At 31.1% G+C, this 24,277-nt stretch overlaps 1 protein-coding gene across 3 annotated transcripts; it reads left to right on the top strand.

The window, feature by feature from the left end:
• Positions 1 to 13,683: 13,683 nt before the first annotated feature.
• On the top strand, positions 13,684 to 23,319 carry LOC111285509 (nucleotide-sugar uncharacterized transporter 1-like). Of its 3 annotated transcripts, XM_022874989.2 has the most exons (8): positions 13,695 to 13,849; positions 14,133 to 14,294; positions 16,058 to 16,209; positions 16,320 to 16,525; positions 16,612 to 16,705; positions 18,130 to 18,296; positions 18,972 to 19,142; positions 22,960 to 23,319. In XM_022874989.2, exons 2-8 carry the CDS (start codon positions 14,204 to 14,206, stop codon positions 23,231 to 23,233), a joined length of 1,155 nt encoding a protein of 384 aa, XP_022730724.1. In that variant the 5' UTR covers positions 13,695 to 13,849; positions 14,133 to 14,203; the 3' UTR covers positions 23,234 to 23,319. The 3 variants fall into 3 exon arrangements, with proteins under 3 accessions (XP_022730725.1, XP_022730724.1, XP_089618384.1); XM_022874990.2 differs by lacking the exon at positions 14,133 to 14,294 and having other exon boundaries at positions 13,684 to 13,849; XM_089762258.1 differs by lacking the exon at positions 13,695 to 13,849 and having other exon boundaries at positions 13,902 to 14,294.
• The last annotated feature ends 958 nt before the right edge of the window (positions 23,320 to 24,277 follow it).

The raw sequence follows: 24,277 nt of genomic DNA, 5'->3' as shown, positions 1-24,277 counted from the left end.
TTTATAAAAGAACTAACCTAGCATAGACTTGTTCAATATCATAAAATCATAGGTCAAACAATTGCTTAAAGGCATTTGTAAATAACTGACTATAACTTCAACATTAAAAAGGCTTTTATTAATGATTTCAACAGACTTTTATGGAATTTGAATGATTAGATTTATTAAAATACTTACAAATGTAGACATCTAATTTTATTCAGATAAAATCCTAGCTATTTGTGAAGTACTTAAAATCCAATTTGGTTTAAATTCAACATTTCTTTAATTTTGACAAGTTTCTAAAATTGAAATTTAAGCCAATTTGACCCAAAGACCTTAAAGTTAACTCTAGTCAAACTTAGCCAAACTTGATCAATAAGGTCAAAATTATTTAAAATTGGTCAAACTTAGTAAAAATGGATAGGATCCAGGTCAACATTCAAAATTCACAGACTAATTAGAATCAATGTTGTTTAAATTTGAAATTTTATGATTTTTAAAGCACTAAAAAATTTGATTATACTTTGAGAAGTGTAAAATTACCAAAATACCCTTAAAGGTATTTTTTGTAATTTAGCTTTTTCGAAGTAAATTTTCGTGAAACCTTTCAGATTATAATTGAATTTTTTTATGATATTTAATGCATTGAAAACCCATATCATACCTTAGGAAGTATAAAATTACAAAAATACCCTTAGGAGTATTTTTGTAATTTAACCATTCCAAAATCAAAATTTTGTGAAACACTTCAAATCATGTTTGATATTGTTTTGTGATTTTTAGAATTTTGAAAACCTTAATTGTACCTTAAGAGGTGTGAAATGATTAAAATGCCTTTTAGGGGTAATTTCATAATTTGACATTTTCAAAGTCATTTTTTCATGAAACTTTTTAGATCATGATTTTATAATATTTTATGATTTTGGTGCATTTGAAATCACAGCAGTATCTCGAGAGGTGTAAAATTATCAAAATACCCTTTAGGGGTAATTTCGTAATTTGACCTTCTCAGTGTAGGATTTTCATGAAAATTTTTATATCTCAATTTCATAATATTTTATGATTTTTGATGCTTTAAAATCTCAAAAATGAGCATGGAACCATTGATTTTTTTAAAAAAATCTAAATACCAAAACCTTTGTACTAAAGGTAAAATGGTTTTTTCACTTGGTTTAATGGCTGTAAAAACCCAACCTTTGCAATGAACAATGTGGACTATTGGATCTTATGAGGAATCTTGATCCAATGGCTAAAGTTTACACCTTGGATTAAAAACAATGAGAAACTTTGGCCCTTGGATGTTGTTTTGATTGTATAACCATAATTCAATCTTTCAAAGATATTTTCATCCATCTTCTACGATTTGTAAACATCCATTTGTGTCTAAGGTCAACTTTTGTTACTATTGTTATGATTATGATTATTATTTTTTTTTTCTTAATCTATTCTAATAAACAAGGAAATTGAAAGGAGAGGGAATCGTATCAATTCCCTAGAATCAAGCAACAAATTGGCATAAAACCAAAAACCGAATAGAAAGGATTTAAAACCTAAGACTATTAAACAATTTGGACAAAATCCAATCTCAAAATTTAACCCTGGATTAAATTGGTTTAAACCTTAAAATTTCTAGTGGAATTAGCTATAAATTGAATGCGAAAATCATACAGAGGGGACAAGAGAAAAATAGGATGAAAGTATGAGTTCTGGGTTGATATTGTTTCAATTTTGTTTAGGGTTAGTTAACATTTAGGTTTATGAGTTTGGCGAAAAAATAAAATTGCTAGGAATCTTTGAAATTTTAAATGAGGGGAATTTTTGGAAAAATCTAGAAAATTTTGGAAAAATCTGGGTTTTGGGTTAAATGTTTGAATTTTTCGATTGAATTTTTTAGCGAACTTTAAAGTTTTTTAGAAATTGGTGATCAAACTCAGTTTTTAACAGCTTAATCTAGGGTTTCTAAAGATAAGGCAAAGCAAAAAAAAATCCTAGGCAGAGCTAAAGGATTCTGAAGAAAAACTAAAAACCTTGACTTTTATACTAGCGCTGAACCACGCTGTTTCATTCAGCATAACTCACGTGGATCCACATGTGACCCATTTCTAAACCTAACTTGATCGCAGGTTTTTTTTTCTTTTCTCATTTTATTTTCCAATTATTTATTTATTTTATATTTTCTTATATATTTTCTATTTCATTTTACTTTTATTTTTTAAGATTTTTTTAAAAATTTATTCTAGTTGTTTTTAAATTAAATGATTTATTTTAAATACTTTTGTAAATTTCATTTTTTTTAAAAAAGAATAAAAAATAAAAAATTCTACAATAAAAATGTTTCTGAAAACAAATTCATGAATCCTACCAAACTATTAGAAGTTTCTTCATGAATTAAATTTTTTATGAATTCTACGAAACTATTGGAGAATTTCATAAATTGCTTGCAAAAAAATTATTATTAAAATATTTTGTATTTTTATCCTATATTTTTATTCTACTAAACTATTGGAGGATTTGCATCTTAAATCTTATCAAACTATTGAAAGATTTAGTATATTTAAAAAAACATTTACAAAGAAATCTCAGTAGACTATTAGGAGATCTATACTAAAGTAAATCTTACTAAACTATTGAAAGATTTTATTGATTATTTCTTTAATTAAAATTTAAATAAATCTGATGATGAAGCTTCTTCAAGATGGGACATTAGTCTCCATGAAACTCCTAAGGTGAGACAATTATATCAAATTGTTACCAAACTATTGGAATAATTTTAAGATTAATTTTCAATATCAAATATTTTGATAATCATAAATATGGTTAAGGAAACTACTGGAAGATCTGCATCAATGTAAATCTTACCAAACTATTGAAATATTTTATTAATTATGTCTTTAACTAAAATTTAAATGAATCCGACAATGAAGCATCTTCATGGTGGGGCACTAGTTTCTATGAATACTTCTGAGAAGAGAGAATTATCTTAAATTGCTACCAAACTATTGAAGTAATTTTAAGATTAATTTTCAATATCAAATATTTTGGTAAATCATAAATATGGTTAAGACTTGGATAATTTGAAATCAAACTGGTACCATCCTTTGGATGGGTACTGTAAGGGTGCTATAACCTTCCTCATGCATAACTGCATTTTTAAATCTGAAATATGGTTTTGTAGACTAAAATCTCCTATTTAAAGATAATTAAGTCAATCTTAGGACTCATTTTTAAATAGTACAAATTTGATTAGGTGGTCAATCACACCTCAACATAAAAAATTAGTGGCGACCCCTTTAATTCTTGTTTAACGGTAGGTCCACGGATCTATACGTTATAACAGTTTGGTGACTCTGCTAGGGACATCGAGAGTTAGGCTAGTAAATGATTTCTTGTTATCCAAGCCTATCCTAATAAATTTGAGTTTTTTTTTTCTTCTTTCTTTTTCCTTATTTATTTTTATTTGGCTATCTATTTATTCATTTTACATTTATATGTCATTCATTTACATATGCATAACATGAGCTCTACACCCAAGTTCTATCCCTTAAGAGGAAGTAAAGTACCTATGCTTTCGTGAAATTTCATGTCTCCGCATTGCTAACAAAATACTTCCACTTAGATTGAATCATTTTCACTTATAGCCTATAATTGACAAGAATTAGGGTGTCTTACTATTCTGTGATGGATAATGATGTAAGGAACAATTTGAAAACTTTTTAGAAATAATCCAAGCTACATATAGTTGACTTTAAGAGCTTAACCCATAGGTAAAGCCATATTTATTTTACCCTTTACAGTTAATCTAAAATTTAAAGTCATGTTATTGTTTTGCTTGCTTTATCATGTTTATTCTTTATTTTATATTGAGGTGACTAACTAATTTTCTTATAAGTTTTTTTTCTTATGCATATTCAGAAACATACGCATAGATTGTATATTATTCCTACCTTAAAGATATTTTCAACAAAAGTTTTCATGGAACCCACAAAGTGTCAAGTTTACGCCTCATCTGTATTCTTCAAATGTGATTCGACTATAAATGTGAAGATAGAGTAAAAAATGAGGCAGGGAAAAAAAGGATTGTTTATCGCTTGGTTTTATCTCTACTTTACCAAAGGAAGTTTGATTGCTCCTTAAACAAAATGACTTGAAAGCCTTATTAGATATACAGAATAACATGGTTTCTTTCAAGCAATAAACTTTTTGTCAGAAGTTTAGGCATGTTGCACATCTCTTATCAGTGAAAGTTGAAAACTCACTCATTAAAGTAATGGTATAGTTTTGGGACCCTTCTTATCATTATTTCATTTTTAATGAAGTTGATGTGGTGCCAACTGTAGAAAAGTATTCGATTCTGGTGAGTATGCATCTCCAACATCCAAATAAAATATATGTGAAGAAACAAAAATTAGGGTATGGTAAAAAGTTAGCTCATATATTAGGGTTAGGAAAGGAGCTCATAGATTCACATGTTCAAAAAAAAAGGGCACAAAGGTAATCTATTAGAGTTTCTCCGAGATTTCATCGTTAAACATCCTGATGAAAATCAAGGAATGAATGTGTTTGCTATAGCAACATATGGGATGGTAATCTTTCCCAAAGTCTTGAGCCATAATGAGATAGAGGTAATTGATCTATTTGAACTGATTGAGAAATGATATAATCTTTCATCTGTGATTTTGGTAGAAATCATCATATCATTAAAGCTTTTATAGATAAAATAATAAAACGTGTTTTCTTAATTGCACACTATTATTGTATTTGTGGATAAAGAGCCATTTCGAATGTAAGAAGAGTACTTTTTTCAAACTCTATTTTTTCAATCGAAATCATATTAAGAAGTTTTGTGAGAGTGAATGACCAAAAGCAAAGACCAAGAAAAAATAAGAATATTTACTGTAGAGGCTTACAGCTTGTCAGGTGAAATGGCTAATCCCATGGATGAGTTAAGAACCCATGTTGTATCAATGTGAAAATGAGATAAGGGTTCTACTTTTAGGCTTATGGGGGTCAACAAGTTATGCACCCCTTATGGTAAAAAAATAGTATAAAGCTGAATAGTTTGTCTCTGTGACATACAAACTCAACCAATTTGATTGTTTGTATGGGGAACCTAAAACATTTCAAAAAATTGACAGTATAATCAAGGCTTGGAAGAAGCCCATGAGAGTGAGCATTAGATCATTCATTGATAAAGTCACTCAGGGATATTTGGTATGAAGAGCTAAGAGAAGCGAGGAGGTTGCATTCATAGATCATATCCAGAAAGTGAATAAAAAATTGGATAAGATGATCTCAATGCCAAAACTTACACTGAAGGAATCTGAAGTTGAGAAAGAGAAATTGAAATAAGAAATTCTAAGGTTTCAGGAAGAGAAGAGGAAATGAAAAGGTAAAGCGAAAAAGCTAGAAGTCCAAGTCTAAGAGATTTCTAAAGAGTGTGATACAGTAGTTAGGGATTTGGTTGAACTTTATTAAAGACACAAAATATTAGAGGTTGAAAGCAAGACTCAAAAGGCTATTACAGAACGGACACAAGTGAAGGCTAAATAAATAAATATCGCTAATTTGACTTATAAGAATGAAAAATTGATAAGAGAATGTTCTTAAATAGAGGATGATTATATGAAAGCTCAACAAAAAAAAATGAGATGCTTGAAAGGCATATCTAGACACTAAAACAAAAATTGAGTAAGTAAGAAAATCATATGGAGAAGTATAAAAAGTTATCCTATCAAGTATGGTTTGGCAAAAAAAAATGGTTAGGAAGGTAAAGATACATAAAATATCTTGTAACCCAGATAAGCAAGGTAGTAATTAAGGTAGGAGAAATGGTGAAAGAGGTAGAGATATTAAAAATTCTGGTCACACCAACAAAAGAGTATGGGCAGTGGCTGTTGAATTTCATTAAGAAGGCTAAAGACCAATATGAACAAAACAAGCATTTTTGTAAATGAAAAATATTAGACTTGATGTAAAACAAACTTTTGTGGAATCAATAAAAGCTCATTTTTGTTGAAGTATTTAATAAAGGTAAATATTTTTTTTTACCTATACATTACATTACATTCATTCATAATAATTTTTTTAGTCATGCTAGCTCATAACAAGATCACTAATTTTAGATTGTGCTATGTAAGGTTTAAATATAACTCAACATCTATATAACACTTGAGTTCAATCTAAAAAAATGGAGCAAGATAATACGAGCCGCATTGAGAAGTTGACAAAAGGCTCAGGAGAAAATCAAAGGGAACTAAACAAGATCCTTGAAGCTTTGAATAAGTTAAACAAGGAAAAAGTAATGAAGGAAGATGTTTCACATGAAGTCACCAAGCCATTATATCCTTCAGGTTATGGTCTAGATTAAACCCCATTCACTCAAAGTTTTTTGCCACAACAACTAGCAATCCCAAGCTACAATTATCCAAGAATACCTTATGCACTACTTAATCAAGGAAATGTTTAGAGTTATATGAATCTCATTTTCATAAAGAAGACAGTTGAGCCAACCCAAGTCCTTAATCTGGATGAAGCAAAAGAAAATTTAAAGATAGTTGAGTCCTTAAAGCACTTTAAAACTGATTACACGATGGATATGATTGAGAAGAGATTACGAACCGTAGAAGGCATCGACTTTTATGGTTCTATGGGTATCATAAAACTTTATTTAGTACTAGATGTGGTGATCCTCTCAAAGTTTAAAATTTTAAAGTTTGAGAATTATAACAATACCAAGTGCCCTATAATGCATGTCATGATGTATTGTCATAAAATGAAAGCACCACCAATAATAAGAAACTGCTCATACATGTGTTTAAAGATGATTTAATTGGGTCTACTACGAGATGGTACGTTCAATTAGATAAGACCTATTATATCTTAGAAAGATTTGACCCAGTCTTTCATCAATCAATACCATCATATTATAGATATGGCTCCTGCTCATCTTTCATTGCAAGGTATGAAGAAGAAAGCAACTAGGTCTTTTAAAAAGCATGCCCAAAAACGATGGATATAGCTACTCAAGTGCAACCACCATTAAAAGAGAAAGAAATAATAGTGTTGTTTGAAAGTACTTTAAAGTCATTTTACTATAAAAAAATGATTGAAAATGAGACTAAAAATTTTGATGACATGGTGATTCAAGAAAGATCATTGATTATGCCATAAAAATGGCAAGCTTGAGGGGGGAGCCATTTGCTGCTAAGAGGATGCCCAAGAAAAAAAAAGTAAGACTCAAGCTATGAGTTACGAAAGACAATAATATAGAAACTACCCTCAATCAATTTATCCCACATATTTTCCTACCATAAAGCATGCTTCAGTTTCCCCTTATCAACTAGTTTCATGGCCTTTCTATCCATCTACTTATCAATCCACCTTCAAACCACCAACCTATAATCTAAACATATTGATTACAATAAGACCCCTTGTTCATCCAACCAAATTAACGAGTGGTACCATGAAATAACCAAAAAAATTCACCTTCGATTTTATTCCCATGAGTTATACAGAATTATACCAAAAACTCTATAAAAATCACTCGATTGTTTCTATCCTTGCAAAAGCACATGAACCTTCTCATCTCAAGTGATATAATCCTGTTACTTACTATGACTATCATTATGGGGTTACTGGCCATTCCACCAAAGATTGCACCTCTTTGAAGTACATGGTGCAAAGTTTAATCAAAGAGGGATTGATAAATTTAGATACTAATGGAAAAACAACACCCAATGTCAATGGTAACCCGTTGCCTAATCATGCAATCAATGCTTTGAATGAAGGTGATGGGCAAATAAAAAGAAGAGTTGAAGAGATCAAAATACCATTCAATCAACTGTATGAAACTTTATATGAAGCTAAGATGATACAAGTGGTGGACCCATGTACCTATCGTGAGAGATGTATCCCAAATTAGAGATATAAGTATCACAGTAGAGCTCCAAGGCATTCAACTGAAATGTGCAAATAATTTCATGATGAGATACAAAGGCTAATGGATTCCTACCAAATCAAGTTGTATAAAGAAATAGAAGCTTTAAAGGTTGCTTAAGTAGCTATGATTGATAAGTGGGTACTAAAGGCAATTACCATACATTGTGGTGAAAAGTCAAGATCGATCATGGATAGGTTTATTCCCAGGCCAATGACTTTCAAAGTTCCAAGTCCATTCCTTTACAAGGATGAAAAGATCATGCCATGGAAGTATGGTTATGAAGATATAGTCCAAAGATAAGAAAAAATTATGCCTAAGTCTGATGCTACCAATATAACTAATGTAGGTAGCATGACCAGAAGTGGAAAATGCTATACTTTAAAGGCATTAGAAAAAGTAGGGAAAGAGAGAATGACAAAAAAATAGACTAAATCAAAATTGATTCTAAGGAAAGAAATCCCAAAATCTATGCCCGAAAAAAAAGCATGCGAGTTTTTAAAGTTAGTGAAACATAGTAAATACTCTATAGTAGAGCAATTAAACAAGATGTCAGCTAGAATCTCTTTGTTGTTACTACTATTAAATTTAGAACCATATTGCAATATCTTGTTAAGGTGTTAAATCAAGCTTATGTAGTGCATAACGTGTCAGTGGAATATGTAAATCATCTGGTAGAGAACTTAGTGGTACCACATTATATATCCTTTGGTGACGATAAGATTCCACCCAAAGGTAGAGGAAGTACAAAAGCTTTACATATCATTGTTAAATGTAAGAGTCATATTATAGCTAAAGTCCTTATTAATAATGGTTCGATCATTAATATTATGCCTATGTCTACTTTGGCAAGGCTACCTATTGATATATCCCATATCAAAAACTATTATATGGTGGTCTGAGCGTTTGATGGAACTAGACGTGAAGTATTAAGAAATATTGAATTGCCAATGCAAATAGGGTCTTGTATCTTCAACATAAAATTTCAGGTTATGGATATTTCATCATTTTACAATTGTTGATAGGAAGGTCATGGATTCGCATGGCAGGTGTTGTTCTTTCCTCCCTACATCAAAAGGTTAAATTCAACATGAAAGATCAATTGGTGATTACGGTTGAAGAAAAAGACTTACTGGTGACTCAACCTATGATGCTCCATACATAAAAGCTGCAGAAGAGTCATTAGAAGGCTTTTACTAATCCTTTAAACTTGTTAATGTTATGGGTGGAGGTCTTAAATTCAATAGGATCATGATCAATTAGATGATTAATAAAGGTTAGAATATTGAAGTTGGACTAGGCAAAAATTTATAAAGGATAAAAAAAAACTACTAAAAATTATAAACAATAGTGGAAGACTGGGCCTAGGATGTGAAGTATGAGATGACAGGAGAGGAAAAATGATGGTGAGAAATATGCCAATAATTGTTCCCCACTTGTATGAAACATTTAGTCTTGGAGGATACATGTACCCAGAGGTTAAAGAAAATGCTTTAACGAGTGTGATGAATCTGATACATTAGCTATAGAAAGAAAGTTGTGAGAACTAGGTGATTTTTCAATAACTGTTTTAATGCCACCACTAGAGATTGGTAAGACAAAAGGTCATGGAGTAATTAAAGTAAATAAATTAAAACGACATGACCCATCACAGTGAGAGATTGTGTTATCCATACAAAATAGTACATTACCACCAAACACTACTAATTTAGTGAAAGTGATGACATAGATTGATAAACTTCTTATTCAATGTTTGCATGGTAAACAAATAATGTGATATTTGTCTAGTTTTTTAGTAGAGTTACATCTATATATATATATATACTATCATTGATGTTGAGATGATGAACATTATAGTTTTCATTATATTGCTGGACTACTTAGATTGGGTATAGATGGTTGGATACAAGTGCGATGTGATTTAATTGATAAGTTAATTCAATGTTGAGGTGAATATGTCATATTGTATGGCACCATTGAGTGTGTTGAGTTGATAGAAAACATTATCATGTTTCGATACTTGTGCCTCATATGATAAGTGGATGACTTTACTCAATATAGGTCATTTGATTGCCTCACAATATAATGTCATGCTAATCCACATCAGTTTGAGATAATGATTGATCGATCTCCTGATTAGATCTGTACCACATGCACCATTGGACCACAAAGTCATTATGATTGAATTTATAAATTATTGTCATTTCGTATAGGTACCATTTATTAGATTTTATATTTATTATTTTTGTTATTTATAATCACATTATAATTGATGCTAAAGGTAGGGAACACGAGGAATCGAGCAATGCTCTCGTCAATGGTAGAGATGAGATGCATAGGGAATCGAACAGTATAGCTATCAGGACTAAAAGTTGGGAGCAAATAGGATTAGCCACTAGAATGGAAGATGGTCCAGGAATCGATGTTTGTAACCCAAACAAGATGTCATATGCTTTGAAAATCACATCTTTCTATACATCCAGTCCCTTATGTAAACCATAAAAAATAACAGTATAAAGAATTGCTAATGCTTATGAGTTCGCTTATAAAATTTGAATAAGGAAAATCAATATCCAAAAGATCTAATTGGGTATATTGTATAAGTAATTAGTATTAAAGTTATAATTTACCATATCTTTGGTAGGCCTACTAACAACCGAGACAATTGAGGTAGAATGAAATCCAATTTTATACATTGGATTTTGTATGTACTGATGAGAAACTGATGCATACTAAGCATAATAATCTGGTGAAAACTCATCTAGTGTAGTAGAAGCAAACCCTTGATGTTGTCTATACATAATTGAATTATGATAACACCCACTTTGGATAATATGGCTCAACGATAGCCTCGCACATGATATAGCTAGAAAAAAAATAAAAATCTTCGATAAAGAACGATGTTGTCATTGTGTCTTATATGGGTTCCAACACACTTGAGTTGATAGTAAGTCACTCAGCTGCTCCTATAATTGTTGTAGTGAATCAAACACATATAGGGCTTCCATTATTGTGCACAAGACTGATCATCAATATATCCTATATTGGCTACTAGACTAAGCGTAAGAAAATGCTCGTAATTCTAGGCTTGCATTTATGTTAAACAAACATAAATTATATAATATAGATATATAAAGAAATGTGATATAAACAAATATAATTAATATATAAATAATTAAACCAATGTAATTAATACACCCAAAAAAGTGTAATATAACCAACAATCTTATGAACACTAACTCTGCTCATTATGTCAAGTTGCATGTATAAATATGTTAAGCAAGATGCCTCCTAAGCATAGTATCGATGGTGCTCAAATTTCTAAATAAATGTAAGACCCTACAGATACTTTATCTCTACTCTTATTGGTAAAAAGTGTGCATCCTAAGAGATGAAGCAAGAAAGCTCTAGTAGTGCATTCCACATCTCCATCAGAAGCGTTATTGATAATATGTCTAAATATATCCCGCAGCCATTGTAGCTTGACATATTGACCATGAGAAATCCTCATCTTAGTGGATGCCACTTCCTCTGAAACTCCAAACAACCTTACCAATAATGCCTTCTCTTCAGTCGTTATCAACTTTGGTAGTGATATCATCACCTTTATGACAGGTATATGGAGAATCATGTATACATCATCCAATGTGATCGTCATTTCATCGAATGGTAGGTGAAAGGTATTTGTCTCTTACTACCACTACTCAACAAATGCTAACACTATCATATTGTTGAACACATGATAGGTGTAATCAATCAAAGGCAGCAATCTCGACTCAATAATGTGATGATGAATATGCTGTCGCAAAGCATCTAGAGGCTATTGCTGTAACTTTGCCTAATGGTTGATTGATTTTAAAATAGCTCGCTTTTATAAAAACAACAAAAAATAGAAACCAATTAATAATTTTGTGCACATTAAGTAACAAAAGTAAGCATCAATTAATGTTTTCATTTAATTTATTACTTAGCCATTCCATATTTGTGTTACTATATGAGTGTCGAAGCTTAAAAGCAAAGAAGCATCTATCGACCCTCAAAGAAATGGCTCTAAGGGATGAACAACTGGCTTTGCAAGTTTTAAATCTAGTTCCTCTACAAGCTGTTGTGCCTTATCAACATCTAACTACTCTATCGGATCAACAATTGACTTATGATCATCAGCTCATCATTTCCTCTCAGAGGTAGTCAGACGCCTCTAAATATTGATTGTAGCATGTCCACTACCTTAACTAACGCTCATTCCTTTCTTTCATGCTATATCTATTTTTATAAATATTAAATGATAACACAATAGTTTTTAAAGTAAATATATATGACTCAATGAGTACATAATAACACATGCATGAAGTATCAAAGTATTGTGGTTTTCAGACATTTGTAAGAGATTTCTGGAAAATGGATGTGGCTTTCTGGAATCCCTTAACAGCTCATAGATATCCATTTTTGGAACCTTTAAGAACTTTCAAAAGTGGATATTTGAAATCCCTTAAAGGTTTTCAAATATTTATTTTTAGAATCCTTCAAGAACTTAGGAAATTTTATTTTTGAAATCCCTTAAAGACTTCCAAACATCAATTTTCGACAAAAATTAAGAAATTTAAAAAATTTACACTCGAAATATTTTAAAGGTTTCTGAAAATTGATGTCTAGAAACCTTTAAAAGATTCGGGAAATGAATTTTCAAGAGTTTTTTAAAAATTTTGAACGTTTAGAAATTTACTTTCGAAATGTTCAAATGGCATCTCAAACTTAAAATCTTAATTTTTATGAAACTAAATACGAAATCAAACAAAAAAGTATAAAGAATAAATTATTTACCTCTTATTTTAAACTTTCTAATGTCAAATAGCTAAAATTTTCTTTGAATGTAGCTTGATTGGGACTTAATCCTTTAAGGTTTTTGGTTGGAAGAGATAGAGAAAGGAGATGGAGTGTGAAATATGGTATTTGGCTTTTCTAATAAATTTATCTTTTACAACATGTTTGGATTGAGGTAAGAGGAGAGAAAGGAAATAAATGGAAAGGAAACAAAAAAAAAAGAAAAAATTTTCTCTTGTTTGTAAATGACATAAATAAAAAAAAAAAAAAGTATGATTAGCTCCCTTGGTTCTACTTAACTTTCTTCATTTTTTTAACTACATCAAATTTGGGAGAAAAGGAAGAGAAATGAAAAGAATAAAAATTTTAAAATATAAAATGACTATATATTTATATTAATTTCTTTGAATTAAAAATGTATGATTTTGAACTCCAAAATTAGATTAAGAATACAAAACATCACTTACCAATAAATTTATTGTCTCTCATTTTTTTTTCTTATGTTTATAAATTTCATAAATTTTATTGATGATTATTTTTATAAAAAAATAAAAGAAAATTAAAACTATAGAATACTTTAATATAAATATATAAATGTTATAGTAAAAATAAAGGTTATCAAAGGTTATAATTCAAAAAAATAATATAATAAAATATTTTCTTTTCTTTTCATTATTTAATCAAATAATGGTTGCTAAGATTTTTTTATTTTTTAATTTATTAATTTTAACTATTCAAATAAAAAAACATATATCTTTTCTTTTTTAAAAAAAATTAATCTTTTTTTTACTTTTTTTTATAATGTTTATCAACATATAAAATTAGGTTTTGGATGCATTAAACAAAAAATTAAATATTAATAATAATGGAGTCTATTAAGAAAAAACTGGGGCGCAAATAACCGTACTCATAACAAATTTGACCTTTTTTTTTTTTTTTTTTCTAGATTTGATGCGGAGTCAAATATAATGTCACAAGCAAGCACTCCGGCGAAAAACACAAGCTTTTTCCAGTACTTTAGTGTCGGTCGGTAGGCATTGATCAGTAACTCCGTGATTTTCTCTGTGTCCCGACAGTTTTCAATGTTCCGCTATCAGCGCCACGTGTCTGGTACGCTTTCTTGCATAAAATAGAATTTAATTATGCCTTTTGCCTTGTTTTCCTTCTTGCAATCCCGTATGGTGGACAATTAGACCTGTTATCAGATCTTGTGGGTTTTAAACAATATAGATGCGTAATATTTTTTAAATTAAATAAATAAAAATAAAGTAGATTAAAAATTTAAAAGAAATACTAACAAATTGACTGACGCGAAAATCCTAGCAAAGGTTGAATAAAACCTTCTTTTTGGAGTTCTTTCTACTTGAACTAGAAAAATAAACACAACTTGCAGCTGTGAAATGAGTTTGGACTCTACTAAAGTAGTAATGGAAGTGTAAAAAACAACAATCTGAAGAGGGAAAAATGCTTTGTAGCCGTGAGATTTTCAATTTTTTAGTAAGGAGAGATGTGAAGAAGATATTGAAGCGGAAGGACAGCGATGCTGGTGAAAGCGGTAAAAGCCACTCCACTCTTTTCTCGTTTTCTTGCTTTTTTTTCCCCCTTTTTTTGGGGGTTCAGTTCCTCAAACTTTTGCTTGCTAGTTTCTATTTACTTATCCTTTTTTTTTTTTGGAAATTAAAATTAAGGATTTGCCTGGAGCAATAATCTCTATTTTTTGGTTTTTGCAATATTTTAACACTATAGTTATTTCAAGAATCCGTTTATGTACTCTATTTGGCTTGCATGTCCCCTTTTTTTTTTTGTATTTCTTTAAAAAAATTGAATGATTGTGATTTGCTTTTCAAAGAGTAGATGTTTAAACTTTTCTTTTTCTTGAAGCAATTATGTTTATTTAGAGATCGTGTTTGTAGAAATTAACTCAAACTGGGATTTTCACCATGTTAGTTCTAGCTTTGGTTTTTTCCTATCTCTAGAAGCTTATCAAGTACCCAACCCTTATTAAATGGCAATTTTGAATTTGTTGATAAATCCAACTTTACGTGTCCTTTCTAGTTTTCTGTTTCTTTGAAGGTAATGGTGGTATTCATGCTTGATTAATTAATACAACTGGTTAAAGTGAGAATCGTTAGTGATTGAATTTGTAATGGATAATTGGAAATTTAGTTGACAACGAAATGACAACAAAAAAAGGCATGCCCCTTGCAAAATTTTGGAGGAAAAGTTTTTTAGGTTATACTATAAGATGTGTGTTTTTGAATAATTTAGACAAAAAAGGCTTTTTTAGCTAATAACATTTGAGTTGTAAGAACGGTTTTTAATATTCTTAGAAGAAGAGGATTGGAGATCATAGTTATTTGTACACGAAGAGAGAGTTGGTAAGATTCTTGTCTAGGGAACATGAATTCTTTCAAGGGAATTCATCATTTTAGACCTTTATTATTGATATAATATTCTGTATCCTTAACTAGGAAATTCATATATCTAGTAGAAATCCATTTCACAAAATCTTTGTTTGAGGATGAAAACTCACTTTGAATGTCTACCAATTATTAAGATCTCACTATTGTTAAATCTTGGAATTGAAAATACGTAAACAACCTTTATTTCAAAAGGAATAATGTAGGAGGAGCACCCTTTTTTATTTCAATACTCTAATTTTAATTGGCTTGTAGTAGCATTTGTTTACTCTTAGATTAAGTAGCTTTATCTGTTACAAGTGTAATGAGTGGAGATGATGATTTTTCAATTGTTAAGAGTTCTTTATATGCAATAGTAAGCCTAAATCAAGGCACATTTAGCAGTCAGAACTTCACAGGTCTACATGAAATGCATCTCATCAGGGCTGGATGATTCTAATAGTCAGTTCTTCTGGAACAGTTTTCTCATTTTAAAAATGCTAAATCTTTAAACACAGCTTTTGTTGTTCTGTTAAATGGTACAATGTTGCTTTCAATCTGCATTTTAGGCTGTCTGATAAGTTTTAGTGAACTCTATCCTTAACTACTGCAATAGTTGCAATCCATTGACATCTATTTACTTTGTCTGAAAACTATCGGAACCATTTGTAATCCTTCTATGCTACACTTTTTTCATACCTTCCACCAAATATTTTTGCCTACTCATGTGTATAGCAGGACTGTTGAGGTTTTGCTCAGAACTTTCTTTAAATTATCTTTAATGGATTATGTTATTTCATGTCTCTGGAATGAAATGTTTAACTATTGCAATTGTATAAACTATGAAATATATTGAAAAACATTATTCTCTCCGGTGTGTTTCTCCTCATTTTCTTTGTTTCTTGTCTCACAAATTCAGGAAAAGCCCTAGAGGACTTGCAAGCTTCTCTCTTTAACAAATTCCACTCATTTGAAAGTGCAAAGCATCTACAGCAAGGAATTTGTGGCCCTGTTGCTGCTCTTACATTCAATTTTATGATTGCTGTTGGTATTATTTTCATGAACAAATGGGTTTGTATGCCAAATGTTCCCAATAAATAAAACAACTATTTGTCGCGATCTTGGTTTTAGATGTAGCAGAATCATCCTAAATGATTGTCATACTCTTTTTGTGTATTCAGGTACTTAAAAATGTAGGATTCCAGTTTCCGGTATTTCTAACTTTTATTCACTATGCTGTCAGCTGGGCATTGATGGCCATTTTGAATTCTTTTTCTCTCCTCCCAGCATCTACGCCCTCAAAATCAACCCCTTTGTCTTTGTTTACTCTTGGTATTGTTATGTCTTTATCTACTGGTCTTGCTAATGTTAGCCTGAAATACAACAGGTTAGATATGTTTTTTCTTTATAAATAATAACTGATCAAAGCCTCCTGGAGGACTCTTTGACTTATTTTTTAATTTACTTTTCCAGTGTGGGATTTTATCAGATGGCTAAGATTGCTGTCACCCCATCTATTGTCCTTGCAGAATTTATATGGTATAAGAAGAGAGTCACTTTCTCGAAGGTAACTTGTTCATTTCTCTCGTCTGTGAAATTGGAAATGATGCATTGCCATATGAGGTTTACTGGCCTTAGTTATAGTGATAGGAAAGAATGAAATGAGGAAGGTTTTTGTATGGAGTTTATATAAATTTTAGATCTTTCTTCAGATGGAGAAATAGACTGCTATTATTGTCCATTAGGACATTATTTTTCATCATGTTGATAGAAGCATGTTTGTCCCAAATTTGGAAGGTATATACCCATCATCCGGTAACATTGTCAATACCTTGAAATGGAGTACATATTTGCTTTCTTGGACTTTGTTGGACATGAACCGCTTACTAACTGCATACACATTGTGCATCTACTTATGTGTGTTAAACTTGTGGTTGAGATCAGGTTATTTAATTCTTGTTAAAAACAAGAGCAAGATTACATTTGCTATTCTAGAAATAGAGGTTTAAATCTTTCATACTTGTTTTCTCATCCTTTCTAGATTAAATTTGTTTTCCTCTTTCATGATATTTTAAAAAATGTCACTGTGCCTATATTGGGAAAGTGGAATTTTCTTTTACATGTCCGAAAGTGATTGCTTAATTTACTTTAATACTTAAGGGGATCTGAAATAGGTAGCTCATTCTGTAGTTTATTCATTTTATTAGATCCAGTAAATGGTATAATCTTTGAAATTTCCTTTTAAAACTCTAAGCATGTAATTTAGTCATTAAGAAGACATAATACACTAGGTATTGATATCTTATAAGTTCAAGTTTGTTAATAAGGATTTGGAGAGGTTTTGCAATGACAGTGTTGTGGTTGTAGGATTATGCATTATATTTTAAAGTTATTAAAATTTTTGGCTTTTAAAGGTTTATTATTTAATTGAAAGGGGATCAGTTGGTATTCATAGGTGTAATGTGACAAAATTAGGGAGGTCTTAGTGTAGAAGACTAGGCTTTTCTTTCATGACTTTGAGCAATGTGGTATGAGAATTGATAAGAAAGTATTTATAATAGCAATATAGCATGGAGGTAGTTGAAGGATTTCCTTTCAATTAATAGATTATAATGCATCAAAGTTACGTGCTCATTTCTAGTGCAATGAATTTGGGTTGAAAGAGGAAGTGATCATTTTCAGAGATGCTTTTTGGATGATTCTAATCATATATGTTTCTACTCAGTGTCACATGCAAGAATGAATAAAATAATTTAAACGACTCTTAAATAATAATCTTTTTATATTTTCTTCCTGCATCTTTTGACCAATGTGACCCTCATAAATGTTTGAGGGTTTTTGAGCTGTCCAAAAATCTTAAATTTATCTGTGTGCAACATAGCTTGAGATTTAATCCATATTGTGAGATATACTTGTTATTATATTACTGAACACTATAGTTTGTAGCATTTGTCCCCTTTTTCTTGAAATTCTTCCTATGAAATATGTCAGGTGATTGCACTAACAATTGTATCTATTGGTGTTGCAATTGCTACGGTTACTGATTTACAATTCAGCCTCTTTGGAGCCTGTGTAGCGATGGCATGGATAATCCCTAGTGCTGTCAATAAAATCCTTTGGTCCAACATGCAGCAACAAGAGAATTGGACAGCATTGTCGTATGTTCCAAGCTCCTTTGAGCACTCTAGTAGTTTATTTGGGAGTTCTTGATGGAAAGGCATGCAAAGGATAGGCTTAGCCCAAGGAAATCAAGAGGATAGAAAGGATGATAAAAGTTTCATGTTTGGATGTTAATAGAGGAGGGAAAAATGACTAGTATTGCATATTTTGCTAGTCAACAGCTACAAAGAGAAACTTTTTGAAGTTACTCTTTATAAAGGGTAAAAAGGTCACATCAATGAAAAATTCTTCAAGACCTGTTTTTTGTCCTTATTCCGCTAATCTTTTTGGGGAATATAAAACTAGCAGAATGAAGGATGATTGATTCCTTTTTGTTAATGTCCCTAAGGTGACAACTTTTTAGTTTGATACCTAGGCTCTCAACCTGGATGTCTCAGGTTCAAACTGCTAGGAATAAGAGCAGTGTTTATGGGACCTGGGTGGGCTACATCTTGTCCTGCCCAATAGATTACCCAAAAATGATTCTTTTTCATCCATTCTTTTCTATTTTTTATTTCTTAAATATAGAAAATGGATTCATAGTTACCCGTGGGCTTTTCTTTTCCCTTCCATTATTTTGATATCCAAACAAGTTTGTGTTCTCCTTTATGTTAATTTTGTTTCTAAAACTTGTCAAATTGGCTGTTTATTGAAGTTATGATTTTGTTGAACAGGTTAATGTGGAAAACAACTCCAATCACTTTGCTCTTTCTGGTTTCTATGATTCCTTTCCTTGATCCCCCTGGTGTGCTCGCCTTCCATTGGAGCTTCAATAATACATCAGCAATCCTTGTATCAGCTTTTCTTGGTTTCTTGCTTCAGTGGTCAGGAGCTTTGGTGCTTGGGTAAATCTGTCTTTTCATTTATTATAGTTGCCCAAGTTTGCTAGTTGTTTTGGAACTAATTGATATGTATTGCAACTGCTTTGCATGTTGGGAATTGTTCATGAAAACAATATGTATAGGCAGTGAAAGTTAAAAATATTTCAACTCTCAAACCTTAGGATTACGTTGACAAGATGATACACAATCTCACAGCACAATCAAGCAGAGCAGATCTTCATACCCTAGGTAGTTGTGTCCGGCAAGATTAATCTCCTAGACTTTGGTTGTTGCAAACCAACAACTGTCTAAGTTTTCAGTCTCTAACATTAGTCTACACAAATAAGGTGAAAAGAGCCTGCACAAGAGGTGGGAAGGAGGTGGCCGAACACTATGCTAGTAGTATATGCTCTCTCTTTTGTTATCTCTAAGGTTCGTTCTCAACACATGAGATTGGTTAGTATGAAGAGAGGAGGCGGCTAGACCTTTTTAAATAGTGGGAGTGGCTGACCATGCCCTATTCTCAATAGGGTTTGGGCCTTTGATAATTCCTTTATTTGGGCTTCTAATTAATTTAACCTTGTAATTAAATCCAACTTAATTAAACCCAATTTTAATCTTTCACAAGCAGGGTTCTATTTTGTGTGACCCATTAGGTTTCGCAACATGTTAGCAATAAATATAAATATTATAATCCATGATAAATTTGGATTAGATTAATCAAAATCCTTTGAGTTCATCATTAATTCTCTAATTTTTTTGGATAAGTATTATGTTCATTATCCAAGAAGCAGTAAACTGCTACAAAAAAACATGTACAACTGTTCCAATATTAACATTTCAAACATATCTCTACTTAACCCCCAACTTTCACTCAATTCTTGATTTACATGATCAAAAGTAACATTTTTCAGTCCCATTACTCTTAACCTGACTACCTCTTTGATTTTCTTTAAAATCATCTCTCCTGCTAATGCTTCTAACTTTGTATATTCTTCTATGTCTCTCTACCCATATCCCGTATATGTATGCTCCCCGAGCCAACCAAAGCATAATGGAAACCAATGCCTTCCCTTTAAGCTTGGCCACAGCCCATGGAACTCATTTTCCCATCCAACTACTTCTTGCCTTAGGTCACATAGCAACAGTGTCTGCTTCCATACCTCTTTTGAGTAGCTGCAACTAAAGAAGACGTGATCTTTGCTTTCTTTCTCCTGCTTACAAAGCACACATATCTCATCTACAGGAATCCCCTATGTAATTAATCCGTCTTTAGTATGGAGTCAATTGAGAATGGCCATCTAAGTCATTAATTCTCTAATTAATTAATATTATATTTATAGATTATGATTGTCATCCAGTAATGAATCATGACCCCCAATTATTATGAGAAGTCAATGTGGTAGACTTGGCAATTTGAAACACAACACGATGACATGATACAAAAACGATATGAATAAAGAACACGGAGATAACACGGCTTAAAATTTTAGAAAAACCATAAATAAGTTTAATAAAATAAAAAAATTGTATTTTATGTTTTTATGTCGATACGAATTATGACAAGCAATTTTTGCATAAAACACAATACGAATACAGTATTTTACACGACACGATGACACACGAATTGCCAGATCTACAAAGTAGTTTGGCCAACTTATCCATACTTAGTTTCTCAATATAATTATTATTCATTCATCACTTAATATCTCGATTTGACATTGAGCATGAATTAGTGTTTACTCAATTTGTCTAATCATATTAAGTCTTAAGATATTAGCTACTTAAATAAGTTTTAAAGCAATTCCCAAATCTTATTATGTTTTGGCCAAAGACTTTTTGAGTTAATTATTATTAAGACTAATGAAATATTCTCTCAATCACTCAAGGTGGTGAATCCTATATTAATTACTGATGCATCTTTATATGTCTTATGTTATCCCCAAGATTGTCTTGTTGTGGCATCCATAGTTAGAACCATAAACAAATAACCAAAGTATAAGATCATTAGTAATATGAAGTCAAATGATCACTTATACAACTATCAAGTGAAAATGTTGTCATAAACACTAAGTGACATACCAAATGACATTCTCATATCATGTCACATTCAATGAATTTGTTCTTGCAACAAGCACACATATGGTATCTAGAGTTTATCCAAACTTCAACAATGAGATCGGTTGCTTGCTTCATAAGTAAGAACATAACCATGTGTTGGTCTTAACAACTTTTATCAATGTCTTTTTTTGACAAAGCAATGATTAGGAACATTTAAGAAATATAATTTTGATGCAATGATAATCTCATAATTATAACTTGTTTGCAATTCTCTTGCAAAACTTATATATATTCTAAGAACTTTATCATTAAGCAATAATAGTAATATATAAAGAAATCTTATAGATAAATAAAAGACCTTTAATATATTTATAAAATTCATAATATAGCATGGTATATTTAGGCAAATTCGTTTGGCCTCTAGGACATATACTAACACTGCTTTGGTCAAATAATAGCTTTTTGTATGCTTGTCCTGGATGGCCAATATGGTACAGTTCTTGAAATTGTTTGTTGCTGCACCTCTTCATTTTCTTTGAAGTACCTTATCCTACACATATCCACCATACCTAGGTATGGGCTATGGAGGTTTGACCCTCCACATATGGAAAAAGCTTAAAAAAAATTGAACGTATTCGTGTCACCATACTCGTATATGACACTCACCATCAAATCCAAGTAACATAGCTTCAAAGAACAAAGAAACTTACAAAGTCATTCATGGAAATCTTTGATAAAGTTTTCTATGTTGCAACTGACTTGTTGCTAGCCTTCATGTTGACCTTGTTGAAAATAAATTTGGAAGTCAACTCTCTCGAAATGGAAAACAATACTACATTCACAAATAATAATTTACTTAAACTTATGCTGTGAAGATATTATAAGAAATGACATTGGACTTGGTTTACACTACTTGACTTCTGTATCAGAGAGTTCCAATCAGATCATTGTTCTTATCCCTTCTTGCCTATTTCAGGATTGTAAACCCACCCTCCTCCCCAAAACAAAATCATGGATTGGGCTTCCAAACTTAGTCATATCCTTCATTTCTATACATTGGTTTCCTTCTTTTATACATTGCTTTGATTAGGAACCATAAATTGTAGTTTCAATTCCTCAAGTACATGAAAAAGGAAAAAGAAAGTGAAAATTCTGACTAGTACTGACCTTATTGACCTGCAGGAGCTATTTTCATCTCAGATTTGAACAAAACTTAGGAATAGCTATTCGATCAAGAATAAAACTTGGAATGAAATAGCAATTTCCATGAATCAAACATGTTTTTAGAGGCTTAAATCTTTTCAAGAAGGTCAAGGAAAGTAAAGCATAAGAAAAATAACTCTGTAGGAAAGAAGATGATCTTGTTTATTTGATCAATGGCTGAGATCTTTTCTGTCAGTTTCATGTGCAATTAGTTTTAGACTTTGCCCTAACAAAATTTCAAAATTCTCTAATCTTATAATTCCAACTTGATTTGTTGGATGCATATCATATGTTCTCTCGACTCTCATACATTTCAGATGGATTAGATTTTTGTAATTAACCTATTGAGAAAAGATAAATAAAATTAAAAAAAAAAAGGAAAACATGGATTCACTTGTATGTTTTGATATTTCAAGATGAATAAAGGTTTCCAGACATCTAGAAAGAAGGTTATGAGCAGACTGAACTCTAAAGTAATGGGTATTGCATTTTCTTAATAGTTAATATTCAGTTTGGATGATGTTTTAATTCTGATTAAGATAATTGGTTGCTTGATTTTTATTCTATCAACTTTCAGGGCTACATCTGCTATTTCCCATGTGGTTCTTGGGCAATTCAAAACTTGTGTTCTGCTTCTTGGAAGTTATTACCTTTTCGGTTCAAATCCAGGCACAACCAGTATTTGTGGAGCATTCATAGCTATTGGTGGCATGTCCTTTTTCACGTACCTGAATTTACTTTCTAAGAAACAACGGTCCCCTATGAAAGTTTCCTCCTCTTTGCCAAAGTCCAAGTTGAGTGAAGGCAATAATGGGAAGAAACGCGATGGATTTGGTGCGGAAAGTGTTTAACAAAAGTAATTCTCTGCGGATACTATTAACCAAATCCTTTGCATACAATTTTTTGGAATCTAATCATTTCAATGTTCATAGAGTAATGGATTCAAGTTTAGCTCTTATGCTTTTGCTTAAGATGTAGGTTCAATCATTGTACATATATATATATATATATATTGATTTAAATGCTTCCACACTTGGATAAATCTGTTTAACGAAACTTTTATGACATCCATGATGTCTGGTATGTGGATGCCACATTAATGGAGAAAAAAGTATTGACAGATAAAGGTCAGGGGGCACAAAGTAGCAGAAAAGCGAAAGAAAGGAAAAAAAAAAAAAAAGACAACAAATTTAGATTTTGTTGCTTTTACTTTTAAATGCAGGTGAAGTGGGCTTCAATCCTAGTATGTAAGAAAGTAAATTAACTTATATAACATTATTTTTTGTGTTATTTTATGATTTTCTTAAATTTTTATGCAATGTTTTCTATAACTATCATTTAAGGTAACATCCTCCTGTTTCAATTTGGTTGACATGTTCTATTTTAATTAAATGACACTTTTTATTTTATGACAACTTGATCATTTCATTCTAAACTTCTAGGAATGAGGAGAGAATTGTGAGGATTTGAAAAAGGTATAATTTATAACAAATTTTTACATGTTCCTGTTATAATTCCGTGCTATTATCAAATTCCGCCACTAACCTTTTCTTTCATTGTCCCAAAGCACTGAGATGGTACTGTTGAGTTGAACATCAAACTCTAAACCATAATGCTATCCGTCTAAGAGTTGTCATCCACTTCTTTGCTCAGTTGCAGTGAGTATAAAAACTCATGGAATAGATCCACTATTAATCTTTATTATGTTCTGATTCTGAAAGGGAATGCATGGTTTTTATGAGAGTTTTCATATTTCCTATTCCTCGTCCTTTAAGTTATATAAATTATTTATATCATTACTTTGATTTTATTTGATTGTCTTTTGGCTTCATTGGATTTGTTTTCCTTTATTTGCTTATATGCAAGTTAATTATATGTACATGAAATTATAATTC

Source organism: Durio zibethinus, chromosome 6 (genome assembly GCF_047325235.1).
Source record: "Durio zibethinus cultivar Kanyao isolate XHJ-2024 chromosome 6, ASM4732523v1, whole genome shotgun sequence".
Lineage (NCBI taxonomy): Eukaryota > Viridiplantae > Streptophyta > Magnoliopsida > Malvales > Malvaceae > Durio > Durio zibethinus.
This window is presented reverse-complemented; position numbering and strand designations above follow the sequence as displayed.